The sequence below is a fragment of the Oncorhynchus mykiss genome, chromosome 16 (assembly GCF_057628025.1).
Source record: "Oncorhynchus mykiss isolate SJ-2025 chromosome 16, ASM5762802v1, whole genome shotgun sequence".
Lineage (NCBI taxonomy): Eukaryota > Metazoa > Chordata > Actinopteri > Salmoniformes > Salmonidae > Oncorhynchus > Oncorhynchus mykiss.
In genome coordinates, this window is record NC_143037.1 from 2,826,597 (window position 1) to 2,843,442 (window position 16,846).

Below are 16,846 nucleotides of genomic sequence, written 5' to 3' on the forward strand. Positions count from 1 at the left end.
AAAAACAGTCGGCGGAAAATCGTCGTCCCTAGTTACCACAGCCACCAAGTCTTAATTAGGTCTAAAACCCCGTCTATTTCTACAATTAATATATTTTTTTAAATCTGATTTTAAAACTAACCCTAACCTGAAACTTAACTACAATGCTAACCATAACCTTTGTTTTAGTGTATTTTTTTTAACGATAAAGCCCATTTTTATTTTGTGGCTGTGGTAACTAGTGGAAATAAGTTGTTATGCAGCTACGTAGCTAGTTAACGTTACAGCTCGTCCTGAAGTCAGATGATTGAATAACAGTCGGTTTCTTGCTTGTTAGCTACGGTAAATACAACAAACACGGCTTACAAGCTATCTAGTTTAGCTGCTTAGCTTGTACATCGTGTTCTTGTTCAACAATAAAAGTTTTGTACCTAACGTGTAGCTACAATACTCACTGCCCCCGAAACGCAACAGTAACATCTACAGTAATCTGGTAAAATAACAATTGCAATTACTATCCGTTTTTCCATAGCTGGATATCTAATGTATGCTAGCTATTGTGACTCAAGCAAAAAGCCGCAGTTAGGTTACTTCGGGGTTCTCCATCAGGTCACATTCTCATGTTTATGAAAGGATATGGTGTGGGCAAATGTAAAGAATATTAACGTTACATGTTTGTTTCCTGTTCGTAGTTACTACTAGACTCAACAAGAATGGCTCCTCACAAGGTTGTTGTCAAGGTAAGTGGAAAGACACCTTTAAAACAAGTGGACTAACGTTGTTTTATATTCATCTGACTGTTATTGCTCTGTCTTCGGGTAACTGATAAGCAAGTTTATTCTGTAATGTTTGACGCATTCGATGATCGGATATGATGGTCCTTGTCATCCGGGATCCTTGGGACATCCCTACTCCTTTGAAGTTGACATTTTAAAAATGGTTAAAGACATGCTCCAGAACTGTGTCAACTACTAAGCATACGCAATGGCGGTTTGTGCCGTTAAAGATGAGGGAGGACCATTAATTATTTAATGAGCATGGTCTTATTTCTATTACAGAATGTTGGATGACTGTCATTCATATTCCATTCACCCAGTTCAATGTAACATCGATAGGTTTAGGCTACTACGTGATACTTGAATTTGCCTTATACACATCATGAGGTTCATACAAACTAGCCTATGAATGAAAGTCTATAATGTAGGTGTAGAGGTCGAGAGACAAACAGTTGCAAAAACATTACTTTTTGCAACCAAAACGAGAGTTTCTATTGCACAAATTCAGCTAGGTCCTGCCCCATTTCATTGCACTGGCTTCCGTTTAGGAAACGTTTTTCAACAGAATTGGCGGAATGAATACACCCCTGATCACCTGAATACACACTTCACTTTTAATAGCAGCCACATACAGCCTCATCACTTGCTCAATGTGTAATTCCTACTCACATCTACGCGCTCTCCTCCTCTCACCTTTCCCTTCGCTTGTGGACTAAGGTGAACAACAAATCAAGTCAAATTGTATTTGTCACATGTTTCATAAACAGCCGATGTAGACTAACAGTGAAAAATATTTTCTAACAATGCAGAGTTAAAGATAAGATAAAAAAAAAAAAAAATAGAAATACTAAACACAAGGTGAATAACGAATAGAATGGTTATGGTTATATACAGGGAGTCCTGAGTCGATGTGAAGGGGTATGAGGTAGATATTTACCTATAGGTCAAGGTAACGTGACTAGACAACAGGATAGATAATAGACTGTAGTCCTGAGTCGATGTGAAGGGGTATGAGGTAGATATTTACAACAGGATAGATAATAGACTGTAGTACTGAGTCGATGTGAAGGGGTATGAGGTAGATATTTACATATAGGTCAAGTTAGATAGAGGATAGATAATAGACTGTAGTCCTGAGTCGATGTGAAGGGGTATGAGGTAGATATTTACATATAGGTCAAGGTAGATAGAGGATAGATAATAGACTGTAGTACTGAGTCGATGTGAAGGGGTATGAGGTAGATATTTACATATAGGTCAAGGTAGATAGAGGATAGATAATAGACTGTAGTACTGAGTCGATGTGAAGGGGTATGAGGTAGATATTTACATATAGGTCAAGGTAGATAGAGGATAGATAATAGACTGTAGTACTGAGTCGATGTGAAGGGGTATGAGGTAGATATTTACATATAGGTCAAGGTAGATAGAGGATAGATAATAGACTGTAGTACTGAGTCGATGTGAAGGGGTATGAGGTAGATATTTACATATAGGTCAAGGTAGATAGAGGATAGATAATAGACTGTAGTACTGAGTCGATGTGAAGGGGTATGAGGTAGATATTTACATATAGGTCAAGGTAGTTAGAGGATAGATAATAGACTGTAGTCCTGAGTCGATGTGAAGGGGTATGAGGTAGATATTTACATATAGGTCAAGGTAGATAGAGGATAGATAATAGACTGTAGTACTGAGTCGATGTGAAGGGGTATGAGGTAGATATTTACATATAGGTCAAGGTAGATAGAGGATAGATAATAGACTGTAGTACTGAGTCGATGTGAAGGGGTATGAGGTAGATATTTACCTATAGGTCAAGGTAACGTGACTAGACAACAGGATAGATAATAGACTGTAGTACTGAGTCGATGTGAAGGGGTATGAGGTAGATATTTACATATAGGTCAAGGTAGATAGAGGATAGATAATAGACTGTAGTACTGAGTCGATGTGAAGGGGTATGAGGTAGATATTTACCTATAGGTTAAGGTAGATAGATAATAGACTGTAGTACTGAGTCGATCTGAAGGGGTATGAGGTAGATATTTACATATAGGTCAAGGTAACTTGACTAGACAACAGGATAGATAATAGACTGTAGTACTGAGTCGATGTGAAGGGGTATGAGGTAGATATTTACATATAGGTCAAGGTAGATAGAGGATAGATAATAGACTGTAGTCCTGAGTCGATGTGAAGGGGTATGAGGTAGATATTTACATATAGGTCAAGGTAGATAGAGGATAGATAATAGACTGTAGTACTGAGTCGATGTGAAGGGGTATGAGGTAGATATTTACATATAGGTCAAGGTAGATAGAGGATAGATAATAGACTGTAGTACTGAGTCGATGTGAAGGGGTATGAGGTAGATATTTACCTATAGGTCAAGGTAACGTGACTAGACAACAGGATAGATAATAGACTGTAGTACTGAGTCGATGTGAAGGGGTATGAGGTAGATATTTACCTATAGGTCAAGGTAACGTGACTAGACAACAGGATAGATAATAGACTGTAGTCCTGAGTCGATGTGAAGGGGTATGAGGTAGATATTTACATATAGGTCAAGGTAGATAGAGGATAGATAATAGACTGTAGTACTGAGTCGATGTGAAGGGGTATGAGGTAGATATTTACCTATAGGTCAAGGTAACGTGACTAGACAACAGGATAGATAATAGACTGTAGTACTGAGTCGATGTGAAGGGGTATGAGGTAGATATTTACCTATAGGTCAAGGTAACGTGACTAGACAACAGGATAGATAATAGACTGTAGTACTGAGTCGATGTGAAGGGGTATGAGGTAGATATTTACATATAGGTCAAGGTAGATAGAGGATAGATAATAGACTGTAGTACTGAGTCGATGTGAAGGGGTATGAGGTAGATATTTACCTATAGGTCAAGGTAACGTGACTAGACAACAGGATAGATAATAGACTGTAGTACTGAGTCGATGTGAAGGGGTATGAGGTAGATATTTACCTATAGGTCAAGGTAACGTGACTAGACAACAGGATAGATAATAGACTGTAGTACTGAGTCGATGTGAAGGGGTATGAGGTAGATATTTACCTATAGGTCAAGGTAACGTGACTAGACAACAGGATAGATAATAGACTGTAGTACTGAGTCGATGTGAAGGGGTATGAGGTAGATATTTACATATAGGTCAAGGTAGATAGAGGATAGATAATAGACTGTAGTCCTGAGTCGATGTGAAGGGGTATGAGGTAGATATTTACATATAGGTCAAGGTAGATAGAGGATAGATAATAGACTGTAGTACTGAGTCGATGTGAAGGGGTATGAGGTAGATATTTACATATAGGTCAAGGTAGATAGAGGATAGATAATAGACTGTAGTACTGAGTCGATGTGAAGGGGTATGAGGTAGATATTTACATATAGGTCAAGGTAGATAGAGGATAGATAATAGACTGTAGTACTGAGTCGATGTGAAGGGGTATGAGGTAGATATTTACATATAGGTCAAGGTAGATAGAGGATAGATAATAGACTGTAGTACTGAGTCGATGTGAAGGGGTATGAGGTAGATATTTACATATAGGTCAAGGTAGATAGAGGATAGATAATAGACTGTAGTACTGAGTCGTTGTGAAGGGGTATGAGGTAGATATTTACATATAGGTCAAGGTAGATAGATAATAGACTGTAGTACTGAGTCGATGTGAAGGGGTATGAGGTAGATATTTACATATAGGTCAAGGTAGATAGAGGATAGATAATAGACTGTAGTACTGAGTCGTTGTGAAGGGGTATGAGGTAGATATTTACATATAGGTCAAGGTAGATAGATAATAGACTGTAGTACTGAGTCGTTGTGAAGGGGTATGAGGTAGATATTTACATATAGGTCAAGGTAGATAGAGGATAGATAATAGACTGTAGTACTGAGTCGATGTGAAGGGGTATGAGGTAGATATTTACATATAGGTCAAGGTAGATAGATAATAGACTGTAGTACTGAGTCGATGTGAAGGGGTATGAGGTAGATATTTACATATAGGTCAAGGTAGATAGAGGATAGATAATAGACTGTAGTACTGAGTCGTTGTGAAGGGGTATGAGGTAGATATTTACATATAGGTCAAGGTAGATAGATAATAGACTGTAGTACTGAGTCGATGTGAAGGGGTATGAGGTAGATATTTACATATAGGTCAAGGTAGATAGAGGATAGATAATAGACTGTAGTACTGAGTCGTTGTGAAGGGGTATGAGGTCGATATTTACATATAGGTCAAGGTAGATAGATAATAGACTGTAGTACTGAGTCGTTGTGAAGGGGTATGAGGTAGATATTTACATATAGGTCAAGGTAGATAGATAATAGACTGTAGCAGCGTCTGATTAAAGAACTTTGTGAGTTTGTGCAAAAAAAAAGTGTCAATGGAGATCGTCCTGGTAGCTATTTGTTTAACTATTTAGCCGGCTTATGGCTTGGGGGTAGAAGCTATTCAGGGTCCTGTTGGTTCCAGACTTGGTGCATTGGTACCGCTTGCCGTGCGGTTGCAGAGAGAACAGTCTGTGGCGGGAGTCTTTAAACACGTTTTTTGGCCCTTCCTTTGACACCGCCTGGTATAGAGGTCCTGGATGGTTGAGAGCTCACCCCCGGTGATGTACTGGGCCGTACACACGACCCTCTGTAGCGCCTTGCGGTCGGATGTCAAGCAGTTGCCTTACCAAGCAGTGGTGCAGCCAGTCAAGATGCTCTCGATGGTGCAGCTGTAGAACTTTTTGAGGATCTTGAGGGCCCATGCCAAATCTTCTCAGCTTCCTGAGGGGGAAAGAGGCATGGTATTGCCTTCTTTACGACTGTTGGTGTTTGGACCATGATACATTCTTCGTGATGTGGACAGCGAGGAACTTGAAGCTCCCACGGGCGGGCCCCGGTGGGAATAAATGAATAAAGCCAAAAGCTTACCTTGACTTGGAAGAGTTGCCGTGTTGGATAGCCTTAGCCAGCTAGCTAACATACATAGCCTTAGCCAGCTAGCTAACATACATAGCCTTAGCCAGCTAGCTAACATACATAGCCTTAGCCAGCTAGCTAACATACATAACCTTAGCCAGCTAGCTAACATACATAGCTTTAGCCAGCTAGCTAGAGTAAATAGCATTCCTCTCTGTCAGGTTGTTGAGTAGGCTAAATTAGCTGCATTAGCTAAGTATGTGAACGGTAAGCTATTTATTATGGCCATTGAAATGCTAGCTATTAGCATTAGATCCAACAAGAACATCAAGGAGTTATGAAATCCAGGCGATTAAAAACTAAAGTGTCCATGTATGTTGATGACTCTAGTCTCAGTGAACATCTTGGTCACTTTTCTAGCCTCTCTGGATTAAAACCGTATTATGACAAGTGTACCCTATTACGTATTGGATCGTTAAAAGAATACAGTGTCTACACTACCTTGTAGTTTACCAATAAAATGGGTGGTTGGTGAAATAGACATACTCGGTATTCACATGTCAAAAAATATACATGAACTTACCACAATTTCAATTAGAAAGTTAGCAAAAATGGAGACGATTCTGCAACCACGGAGAGGAAACATCACATTGATTAACTATTATTATACTATTATTTTTATTTCTACTTTGCACATTCTTCCACTGCAAATCTACCATCCCAGTGTTTTACTTGCTATATTGTATTTACTTTGCCACCATGGCCTTTTTTTTGCCTTTACCTCCCTTATCTCACCTCATTTGCTCACATCGTATATAGACTTGTTTCTACTGTATTATTGACTGTATGTTTGTTTTACTCCATGTGTAACTCTGTGTTGTTGTATGTGTCGAAGTGCTTTGCTTTATCTTGGCCAGGTCGCAATTGTAAATGAAAACTTGTTCTCAACTAGCCTACCTGGTTAAATAAAGGTGTTCTCAACTAGCCTACCTGGTTAAATAAAGGTGTTCTCAACTAGCCTACCTGGTTAAATAAAGGTGTTCTCAACTGGCCTACCTGGTTAAATAAAGGTGTTCTCAACTAGCCTACCTGGTTAAATAAAGGTGTTCTCAACTAGCCTACCTGGTTAAATAAAGGTGCAATAAAAACTCTTGGGTCCGATCACAGTTGACTTAATAATGGTGCTGCCTACTCCAGACGACTTGTTTTTGAAATCATATGAGCAAAAAAACATTTCGTTTTTTTTTTGGAATGCTAAACCAGACAAAATGAAAGGTGCCTATTGATATAGTGATTATTTGGGCGGCTAAAATGATGAAATATTAAAGCTTTAAACCTCTCACTAAAAGCTTCACTCGTATATAAATTATACTGAAACCCTAAATGGTTCTCCAGTAGATTATTAAAAGGCTCATGCTTTGTTCAAAGACTTTTTTACCTTCATACAGATGACATCTTCTCATTTCCGACTAATTGAAAATTGAATTTTGTTTAAAGTATCGCCCTTTCTTAAACAAGCCGTACAAAGCTGGTTACAATTTCAGTTTGATCCTCCAGAAAAGAGAGAACAAATGTTGTTAAAGCTCAAATATACTAGTTATCTGACCCTTTGATTGGTTGGACAAGATGTTCTGTTCATGCTGCAAGAGCTCTGATAGGACGTCGTTGGGAAGTCATGTTAATTGCTGTTTAAATCTGTGGAAGGGGGTGAGAACCATGAGCCTCCTTGGTTTTGTGTTGGAAGAGGACAGAGACAGGCTGGTGTCCGGCTACACCATGGTGCTACTCTAGAGGGTGCTGTTGAGGCGACTGTAGACCTTCATTACAAAATCGTGTTTTTAATCAGTTATTTGGTTCTCTCTCTGTGTGTGTGTATATTTATATTACGCAACATGCACCAATTTCAACAATTTTACTGAGTTACAGTTCATTTAAACGAAATCAGTCCATTTTAATACATTCATTAGGCTCTGATCTATTGATTTCACATGACTTGGCAGGGGCACAGCCATGGGTGGGCCTGTTTTTTTCCCCACAAAGGGGCTTTATTCTAGAAATACTCCTCTGTTTCTTCAGCTGTCCTGGTGGCTGGTCTCAGACCATCCCGCAGGTGAAGAAACCGGATGTGGAGGTCCTGGGCTGGTGTTGCACGTGGTCTGCGGTTGTGAAGCCACTTGTGGACATACTGCCAAATTCTCTAAAATGACATTGGAGGCGGCTTATGGTAGAGAGATTAACATTAAATTATCTGGAAACGGCTCTGGTGGAAAATCCTGCAGTCTAGATGCCAACTGCATGCTTCCTCAATACTTGAGACATTTGTGGCATTGTGTTGTGTGACACAACTGCACATTTTAGAGTGGCCTTTTATTGTCCCCAGCACAAGGTGCACCTGTGTAATGATCATGCTGTTTATTCATCTTGATATGCCACACCTGTCAGGTGAATGGATTGTTTTGGCAAAGGAGAAATGCTCACTAACAGGGATGTAAACAAATTTGTGCGCAACATTTTGTCCGTATAGAAAATTAAATGTTATTTCTCTACCATAAACCGCGGCCAACATCGTTTTTATAGAACTTGGCAGTATGTCTAACTGGCCTCACAACCTCAGACCGCTCAGTTTTTAGTCAACAGCTTTTGACACCTTCGAGAGTCCATGTGTCAACTCAATATTAGGAAGGTGTAATTAATGTTTTGTTCACTGTGTTCTTAAAGATAGTACTCGTCATTTAGACTACCACTAGAGGGAGCTGTTGTTGTTCATTTGAGAAGTCTTGCCTCACGTCCACAGGGTCGTCCCTGCAGCCATAAATGAGTTGATTTCATAAGTCAAGTGTGTAAGCAATGTGTTCTTGTTCAATTAAATTCTAGGGTCTCGTCTCTCAATTTACATAATTTGAGAGACCAACTGCGATTCCAATAACTCAAGTGAACACAATAGCAAACCCTTGGCTGGTGGTCTAGTGCTGTTCAGTGCCTTGTTTTTAAAGTGTCTGTCCACTTGAAGCTTTCCCCCCGGCTTTGCCAAATGTCTGCTGGGTTTCTGTACAGCACTTTGAGATATCAGCTGATGTACGAAGGGCTATATAAATACATTTGATTTGATTTGATTCCTTGTCCATAGTCGAGGCTGGGTTTTTACCCAGCTAACAATGGAATTGTTTTAGGAAAGGCCATACCAAGGATCATTTAGCTAGTTGAGTTAGAATTTTAGGACCCATGTGGGTGTAAAACAAATACTTACAAAAAAAATTAAATGAACCGTTTTTATTTTATTTTTTATTTCATCTTTATTTAACCAGGTAGGCTAGTTGAGAACACCTTTATTTAACCAGGTAGGCTAGTTGAGAACACCTTTGTTTAACCAGGTAGGCTAGTTGAGAACACCTTTATTTAACCAGGGAGGCTAGTTGAGAACACCTTTATTTAACCAGGTAGGCTAGTTGAGAACACCTTTATTTAACCAGGTAGGCTAGTTGAGAACACCTTTATTTAACCAGGTAGGCTAGTTGAGAACACCTTTATTTAACCAGGTAGGCTAGTTGAGAACACCTTTATTTAACCAGGTAGGCTAGTTGAGAACACCTTTATTTAACCAGGTAGGCTAGTTGAGAACACCTATATCTCCTGGTCTGACAAATACTGCTGTAGCTCTGCCACCTCCTAGATACGGAAGGCTGACGTAGGTGGATACAGTGTATTGAGGAGCAGATGTCTCTAGTTTAAACTGGACTCTCTAGGGGGTTTTCCAGCATTACCTGTATATTCTATAGATACAGTGTATTGAGGAGCAGATATCTCTAGTTTAAACTGACTCTCTAGGGGGTTGTACAGCATTACCTGTATATTCTATAGATACAGTGTATTGAGGAGCAGATGTCTCTAGTTTAAACTGACTCTCTAGTGGGTTTTCCAGCATTGGGGCGGCAGGGTAGCCTAGTGGTTAGAGCGTTGGACTAGTAACCGAAAGGTTGCAAGTTTGAATCCCCGAGCTGACAAGGTACAAATCTGAAGAAAAAATAATACCTGTATATTGTATGGCTTTATATTTCTGAGGGTATTCATGCTGGTTTAACCAGTGCAAGGCTGAGCCTGAGGAATCTCCTGAACTAGCCCTGGCCATCCTCTCATCATGATTTCCAGGAGTAATGCACACCAGATGTGTGTGTTTTAAGTGCAGAGCAGGAAAAGCCCACTGGTCTCCTTTTTTGTTAATGTTTCATTTATTAAAAGTTTTAGGATAAGGAACTAATGGACGTCTGCACGGGACTCTCACGTCCTCCCTAATGCCCTGTTGCCCAATTGACTAGACGTGGCAGTCACCCTCTTTCTGTTTCACATGCATGCCTTCATACGCACAGTTCAGAAAGGCCTCATCACTCTCTCACCAGTTCATATAGAATACTCTCTCTCTGGGAGGTTGTAACTACTGTTACTCTGTCAGGGGGTAGAGACTGTAACAGAGTAATACTGTTACTCTACCAGGGGGTAGAGACTGTAACACCATAATAATACTGTTACTCAGTCAGGGGGTAGAGACTGTAACACCATAATAATACTGTTACTCAGTCAGGGGGTAGAGACTGTAACACCATAATAATACTGTTACTCTACCAGGGGGTAGAGACTGTAACACCATAATAATACTGTTACTCTGTCAGGGGGTAGAGACTGTAACACCATAATAATACTGTTACTCTGTCAGGGGGTAGAGACTGTAACACCATAATAATACTGTTACTCTACCAGGGGGTAGAGACTGTAACACCATAATAATACTGTTACTCTACCAGGGGGTAGAGACTGTAACACCATAATAATACTGTTACTCTACCAGGGGGTAGAGACTGTAACACCATAATAATACTGTTACTCTACCAGTGGGTAGAGACTGTAACACCATAATAATACTGTTACTCTACCAGGGGGTAGAGACTGTAACACCATAATAATACTGTTACTCTGCCAGGAGGTAGAGACTGTAACACCATAATAATACTGTTACTCTACCAGGGGGTAGAGACTGTAACACCATAATACTGTTACTCTACCAGGGGGTAGAGACTGTAACACCATAATAATACTGTTACTCTACCAGGGGGTAGAGACTGTAACACCATAATACTGTTACTCTACCAGGGGGTAGAGACTGTAACACCATAATAATACTGTTACTCTACCAGGGGGTAGAGACTGTAACATAATAATACTGCGTCCTCAGAGCATGACCAGCCGCGTCCTCAGAGCATGACCAGCCGCGTCCTCAGAGCTCAGACCAGCCGCGTCCTCAGAGCTCAGACCAGCCGCGTCCTCAGAGCATGACCAGCCGCGTTCCCAGAGCATGACCAGCCGCGTCCTCAGAGCATGACCAGCCGCGTCCTCAGAGCTCAGACCAGCCGCGTCCTCAGAGCTCAGACCAGCCGCGTCCTCAGAGCTCAGACCAGCCGCGTCCTCAGAGCTCAGACCAGCCGCGTCCTCAGAGCTCAGACCAGCCGCGTCCTCAGAGCTCAGACCAGCCGCGTCCTCAGAGCTCAGACCAGCCGCGTCCTCAGAGCTCAGACCTGCCGCGTCCTCAGAGCATGAGCAGCCGCGTCCTCAGAGCTCAGACCAGCCGCGTCCTCAGAGCATGAGCAGCCGCGTCCTCAGAGCTCAGACCAGCCGCGTCCTCAGAGCTCAGACCAGCCGCGTCCTCAGAGCTCAGACCAGCCGCGTCCTCAGGGCATGACCAGCAGCTGGCTGGTGTGTTGTACGGACATATTCAATCTCTCCCTGTCCCAGTCTGCTGTCCCCACTTGCTTCAAGATTTCCATTTATTGTTTCTATATCCAAGAAAGCGAAGGTAACTGAACTAAATAAATATGGCCCTGTAGCGCACTCACTTCTGTGTTTTGTCTTCTGTCAGGTCACGGCTCATCAGAGTCTTGGCAGAGAAGAGAGTTTAGGATAGAGATGTTAAGTCCTGACATACAGAAGGACTCCTGTGTATTCACGCTACTGTGACAGAATACAATACAGGACCTTGGTATTAAGTAGCACTCTCTGTGCTGTTGTATTGTTGGGTCCTCACGCCCTCTATACAACTAGACAAAGTCTGTGTTGAGGAGAGAACAAAACGGTGTTGGCCCGGTTTTAGGACACCGTATGAAAAGGCGACTCCTTCTGGAGTTGGCCCTTAATCGTTTGTCTCTCTTCCCAGTAACAGCAGCACTTGCATGTAATGTCTTGTTTAAATGTCCTCGAGCAAACACACCTACAGTATTGAAGTATTTCTGTAGTAGTAACATGAAAGTCTCAAACAAGAAGAAGAGCAGGGTAGCCTAGTGGTTAGAGCGTTGGACTAGTAACCGGAAGGTTGCAAGTTCAAACCCCCAAGCTGATAAGGTACAAATCTGTTGTTCTGCCCCTGACTAGGTAGTTAACCCACTGTTCCTAGGCCGTCATTGAAAATAAGAATTTGTTCTTAACTGACTTGCCTAGTTAAATAAAGGTAAAAAAAATACAAATAAAGAGTAACATTTAGATACAGAATCTAGTATTGGCAGCAGCTCTGTGTGTCAGTAGCTAGCACCTTCCATCTAGGATGGACATTCAGGCTTTTATGGTTTCTATTACTGCTGTCTGGATCACCCCCCCCCACCACAAAGGGATTCCTCTGTAAGAGGCCTGATCACGTGGGGGTCATAAGTCAAACCCGAGGTCAGCTCAGAGGTCACCTCAGGATCAGGCGGGTCACCCTTTGTGGTTGGCTGACGATGTGGTCACATGATTCACGTCCGATGCAGCCGTTGGTTGGGCTGCCCAGTGAAACTGATTGATACCCTTGAAGCTGATCACATGATTTGATTATTGAGTAGTCAATAGACCCTAATCATTTGGAATGTAGACTAAGTGTGTTAAGTTTGTCCAATGACTTCCTGCTAAAGGCCCTTCTGAGAATCCCCATATAGTCGCACGGTGCTGCTGCTGGTGTGTGACAGAGTAAAGGACTAGACAAGACCAAATGTCAATTGTGTTAGACATGGTTAGGGTAGTATGCCAACGCAATTGTGTATACCCTACTCCTGACGCTGATCAGCTGATTTGATTATTGAATAATCAATACTCGTCTGGAATGTAGACCAACTGTGTTTAGAACGGGAAAACATTTCTTCCCAAGATCCCCCAGTTCCAAGAAGCCCCAAATATTTTTAGGGTTGTTGCGGCGACCATATTACCGCCACACCGGCGGTCACGAGTATGGTTGCAAAGGGTCGGAAACGTTCCGGAGATCCTCCGTGGGAAGTTAAGCCCTGGAATTTTTGGGGGAATTTTGCTTAAATTAAATTTAGCTTATAACAGTGAAACCTTTTTTTGTGTGGGGTACACACGAGGGAATTCTAGGCCTTGTGGCATATTTTGGTTAAACTATCCCCGATTCAATGGGATTGCAACCCTCTGCATGCACAGTGCATTCTGCCATCACATGCACAGTGCATTCTGCCGTCACATGCACAGTGCATTCTGCCGTCACATGCACAGTGCATTCTGCCGTCACATGCACAGTGCATTCTCCCATCACATGCACAGTGCATTCTGCCGTCACATGCACAGTGCATTCTGCCGTCACATGCACAGTGCATTCTGCCGTCACATGCACAGTGCATTCTGCCGTCACATGCACAGTGCATTCTGCCGTCACATGCACAGTGCATTCTGCCGTCACATGCACAGTGCATTCTGCCGTCACATGCACAGTGCATTCTCCCGTCACATACAGTGCATTCTGCCATCACATGTACAGTGCATTCTTCCATCCCATATACAGTGCATTCTTCCGTCACATGCACAGTGCATTCTGCCGTCACATGCACAGTGCATTCTGCCGTCACATGCACAGTGCATTCTCCCGTCACATACAGTGCATTCTGCCGTCACATGCACAGTGCATTCTGCCGTCACATGCACAGTGCATTCTGCCGTCACATGCACAGTGCATTCTCCCGTCACATACAGTGCATTCTGCCGTCACATGCACAGTGCATTCTGCCGTCACATGCACAGTGCATTCTCCCGTCACATGCACAGTGCATTCTGCCGTCACATACAGTGCATTCTGCCGTCACATGCACAGTGCATTCTGCCGTCACATGCACAGTGCATTCTCCCGTCACATGCACAGTGCATTCTGCCGTCACATGCACAGTGCATTCTGCCGTCACATGCACAGTGCATTCTTCCATCACATGCACAGTGCATTCTTCCATCACATGCACAGTGCATTCTTCCATTACATGCACTGTGCATTCTTCTATCACATGCACAGTGCATTCTGCCATCACATGCACAGTGCATTCTGCCGTCACATGCACAGTGCATTCTGCCGTCACATGCACAGTGCATTCTTCCATCACATGCACAGTGCATTCTTCCATCACATGCACAGTGCATTCTTCCATCACATGCACAGTGCATTCTTCCATTACATGCACTGTGCATTCTCCCGTCACATGCACAGTGCATTCTCCCGTCACATGCACAGTGCATTCTCCCATCACATGCACAGTGCATTCTGCCGTCACATGCACAGTGCATTCTGCCGTCACATGCACAGTGCATTCTCCCGTCACATGCACAGTGCATTCTGCCGTCACATGCACAGTGCATTCTTCCATCACATGCACAGTGCATTCTGCCGTCACATGCACAGTGCATTCTCCCGTCACATGCACAGTGCATTCTGCCGTCACATGCACAGTGCATTCTTCCATCACATGCACAGTGCATTCTTCCATCACATGCACAGTGCATTCTGCCATCACATGCACAGTGCATTGTTCCATCACATGCACAGTGCATTCTTCCATCACATGCACAGTGCATTCTGCCATCACATGCACATTGCATTCTGCCATCACATGCACATTGCATTCTGCCATCACATGCACAGTGCATTCTGCCATCACATGCACAGTGCATTCTGCCATCACATGCACAGTGCATTCTGCCATCACATACAGTGCATTCTGCCATCACATACAGTGCATTCTGCCATCACATACAGAGTGCATTCTGCCATCACATACAGAGTGCATTCTGCCATCACATACAGAGTGCATTCTGCCATCACATACAGAGTGCTTTCTGCCATCACATACAGAGTGCTTTCTGCCATCACATACAGAGTGCATTCTGCCATCACATACAGAGTGCATTCTGCCATCACATACAGAGTGCATTCTGCCATCACATGCACAGTGCATTCTGCCATCACATGCACAGTGCATTCAGCCATCACATACAGAGTGCATTCAGCCATCACATACAGAGTGCATTCTGCCATCACATACAGAGTGCATTCTGCCATCACATACAGAGTGCATTCTGCCATCACATACAGAGTGCATTCTGCCATCACATACAGAGTGCATTCTGCCATCACATACAGAGTGCATTCTGCCATCACATACAGATTGCATTCTGCCATCACATACAGAGTGCATTCTGCCATCACATACAGAGTGCATTCTGCCATCACATACAGAGTGCATTCTGCCATCACATACAGAGTGCATTCTGCCATCACATACAGAGTGCATTCTGCCATCACATACAGAGTGCATTCTGCCATCACATACAGAGTGCATTCTGCCATCACATACAGAGTGCATTCTGCCATCACATGCACAGTGCATTCTGCCATCACATGCACAATGCATTCAGCCATCACATGCACAGTGCATTCTGCCATCACATGCACAGTACATTCTGCCATCACATGCACATTGCATTCTGCCATCACATGCACATTGCATTCTGCCATCACATGCACATTGCATTCTGCCATCACATGCACAGTGCATTCTGCCGTCACATGCACAGTGCATTCTGCCATCACATGCACAGCTGATTCTCAAGATCTTGCACACTAATGAGATGCTGGATGCGGAGTTACACAGAGGTCAAGTGAAGGTAAAGCAAATCATAGAGAAAGCAGACTGTATTGCAATCATCTCTGATAGGTGGTCGAATGTTTGTGGGCAAGGAATAATTAACTACATCATCTCCACCGCTCAACCAGTATTCTACAAGAGCACAGACACACCGGTCTCTACATTGTAGATGAGCTGAAGGCAGTCATCAATGATTTGGACCACAGAAGGTATTTGCACTGGTGACAGACAATGCTGCCTACATTTTTTATTTTTATTGTACCTTTATTTAACCCAACAATTTTCTAGCTTGGAAACTCTACTTTTATCCAATGTAAAAAAAAATAATGTTGCTACGTAGGACCGAACGGCTCGATTCGGTCCTAAATATGTTTAGTTACGAAAACCATGTTAGTATTGATGTTCCCGAACAGATTTAATTTGGTTTCACAAATTAAGCACTACGTAGCTGCAGGAACAGGGTTGGAGAGCCCATGGCATAGAGAGTACTGGGTAGCTGGAAGAACAGGGTAGGAGAGCCCATGGCATACAGAGTACTGGGTAGCTGGAAGAACAGGGTAGGAGAGCCCATGGCATACAGAGTACTGGGTAGCTGGAAGAACAGGGTAGGAGAGCCCATGGCATACAGAGTACTGGGTAGCTGGAAGAACAGGGTAGGAGAGCCCATGGCATACAGAGTACTGGAACAGGGTTGGAGAGGCAGGTAGCCTGGTGGTTAGAGTTTAGGGACGGCAGGTAGCCAGGTGGTTAGAGTGTAGGGACGGCAGGTAGCCACGTGGTTAGAGTGTAGGGACGGCAGGTAGCCTGGTGGTTAGAGTGTAGGGACAGCAGGTAGCCTAGTGGTTAGAGTGTAGGGACGGCAGGTAGCCTGGTGGTTAGAGTGTAGGGACGGCAGGTAGCCTGGTGGTTAGAGTGTAGGGATGGCAGGTAGCCTAGTGGTTAGAGTGTAGGGACGGCAGGTAGCCTAGTGGTTAGAGTGTATGGACGGCAGGTAGCCGAGTGGTTAGAGTGTAGGGACGGCAGGTAGCCGGGTGGTTAGAGTGTAGGGACGGCAAGTAGCCTGGTGGTTAGAGTGTAGGGACGGCTGGTAGCCTGGTGGTTAGAGTGTAGGGACGGCAGGTAGCCTGGTGGTTAGAGTGTAGGGACGGCAGGTAGCCTGGTGGTTAGAGTGTAGGGGCGGCAGGTAGCCTGGTGGTTAGAGTGTAGGGACGGCTG

The 16,846-nt window shown here is 43.2% G+C and overlaps 1 protein-coding gene and 1 long non-coding RNA gene across 6 annotated transcripts in view; one reads left to right on the top strand and one right to left on the bottom strand.

The window, feature by feature from the left end:
• The window catches only part of LOC149976526 (uncharacterized), a 206,188-nt gene that overhangs the window by 107,610 nt on the left and 81,732 nt on the right, over window positions 1–16,846 (bottom strand). The window lies entirely within an intron of this gene.
• Window positions 12–16,846, top strand: part of slx4ip (SLX4 interacting protein) — a 124,623-nt gene continuing 107,788 nt past the window's right edge. For 4 of the 5 annotated variants that reach the window (XR_016487084.1, XR_016487083.1, XM_036945974.2 and 1 more), the window contains exons 1-2: window positions 12–321; window positions 672–719. Coding sequence is in view for 3 of the 5 variants with exons in the window: in XM_036945974.2 (XP_036801869.2) it covers window positions 693–719 (27 nt within the window). In the remaining 2 variants the exon portion in view is untranslated. Of the gene's footprint in view, window positions 473–671; window positions 720–16,846 lie in introns of all 5 variants that reach the window. The other variant, XM_036945972.2, reaches the window with a different exon arrangement.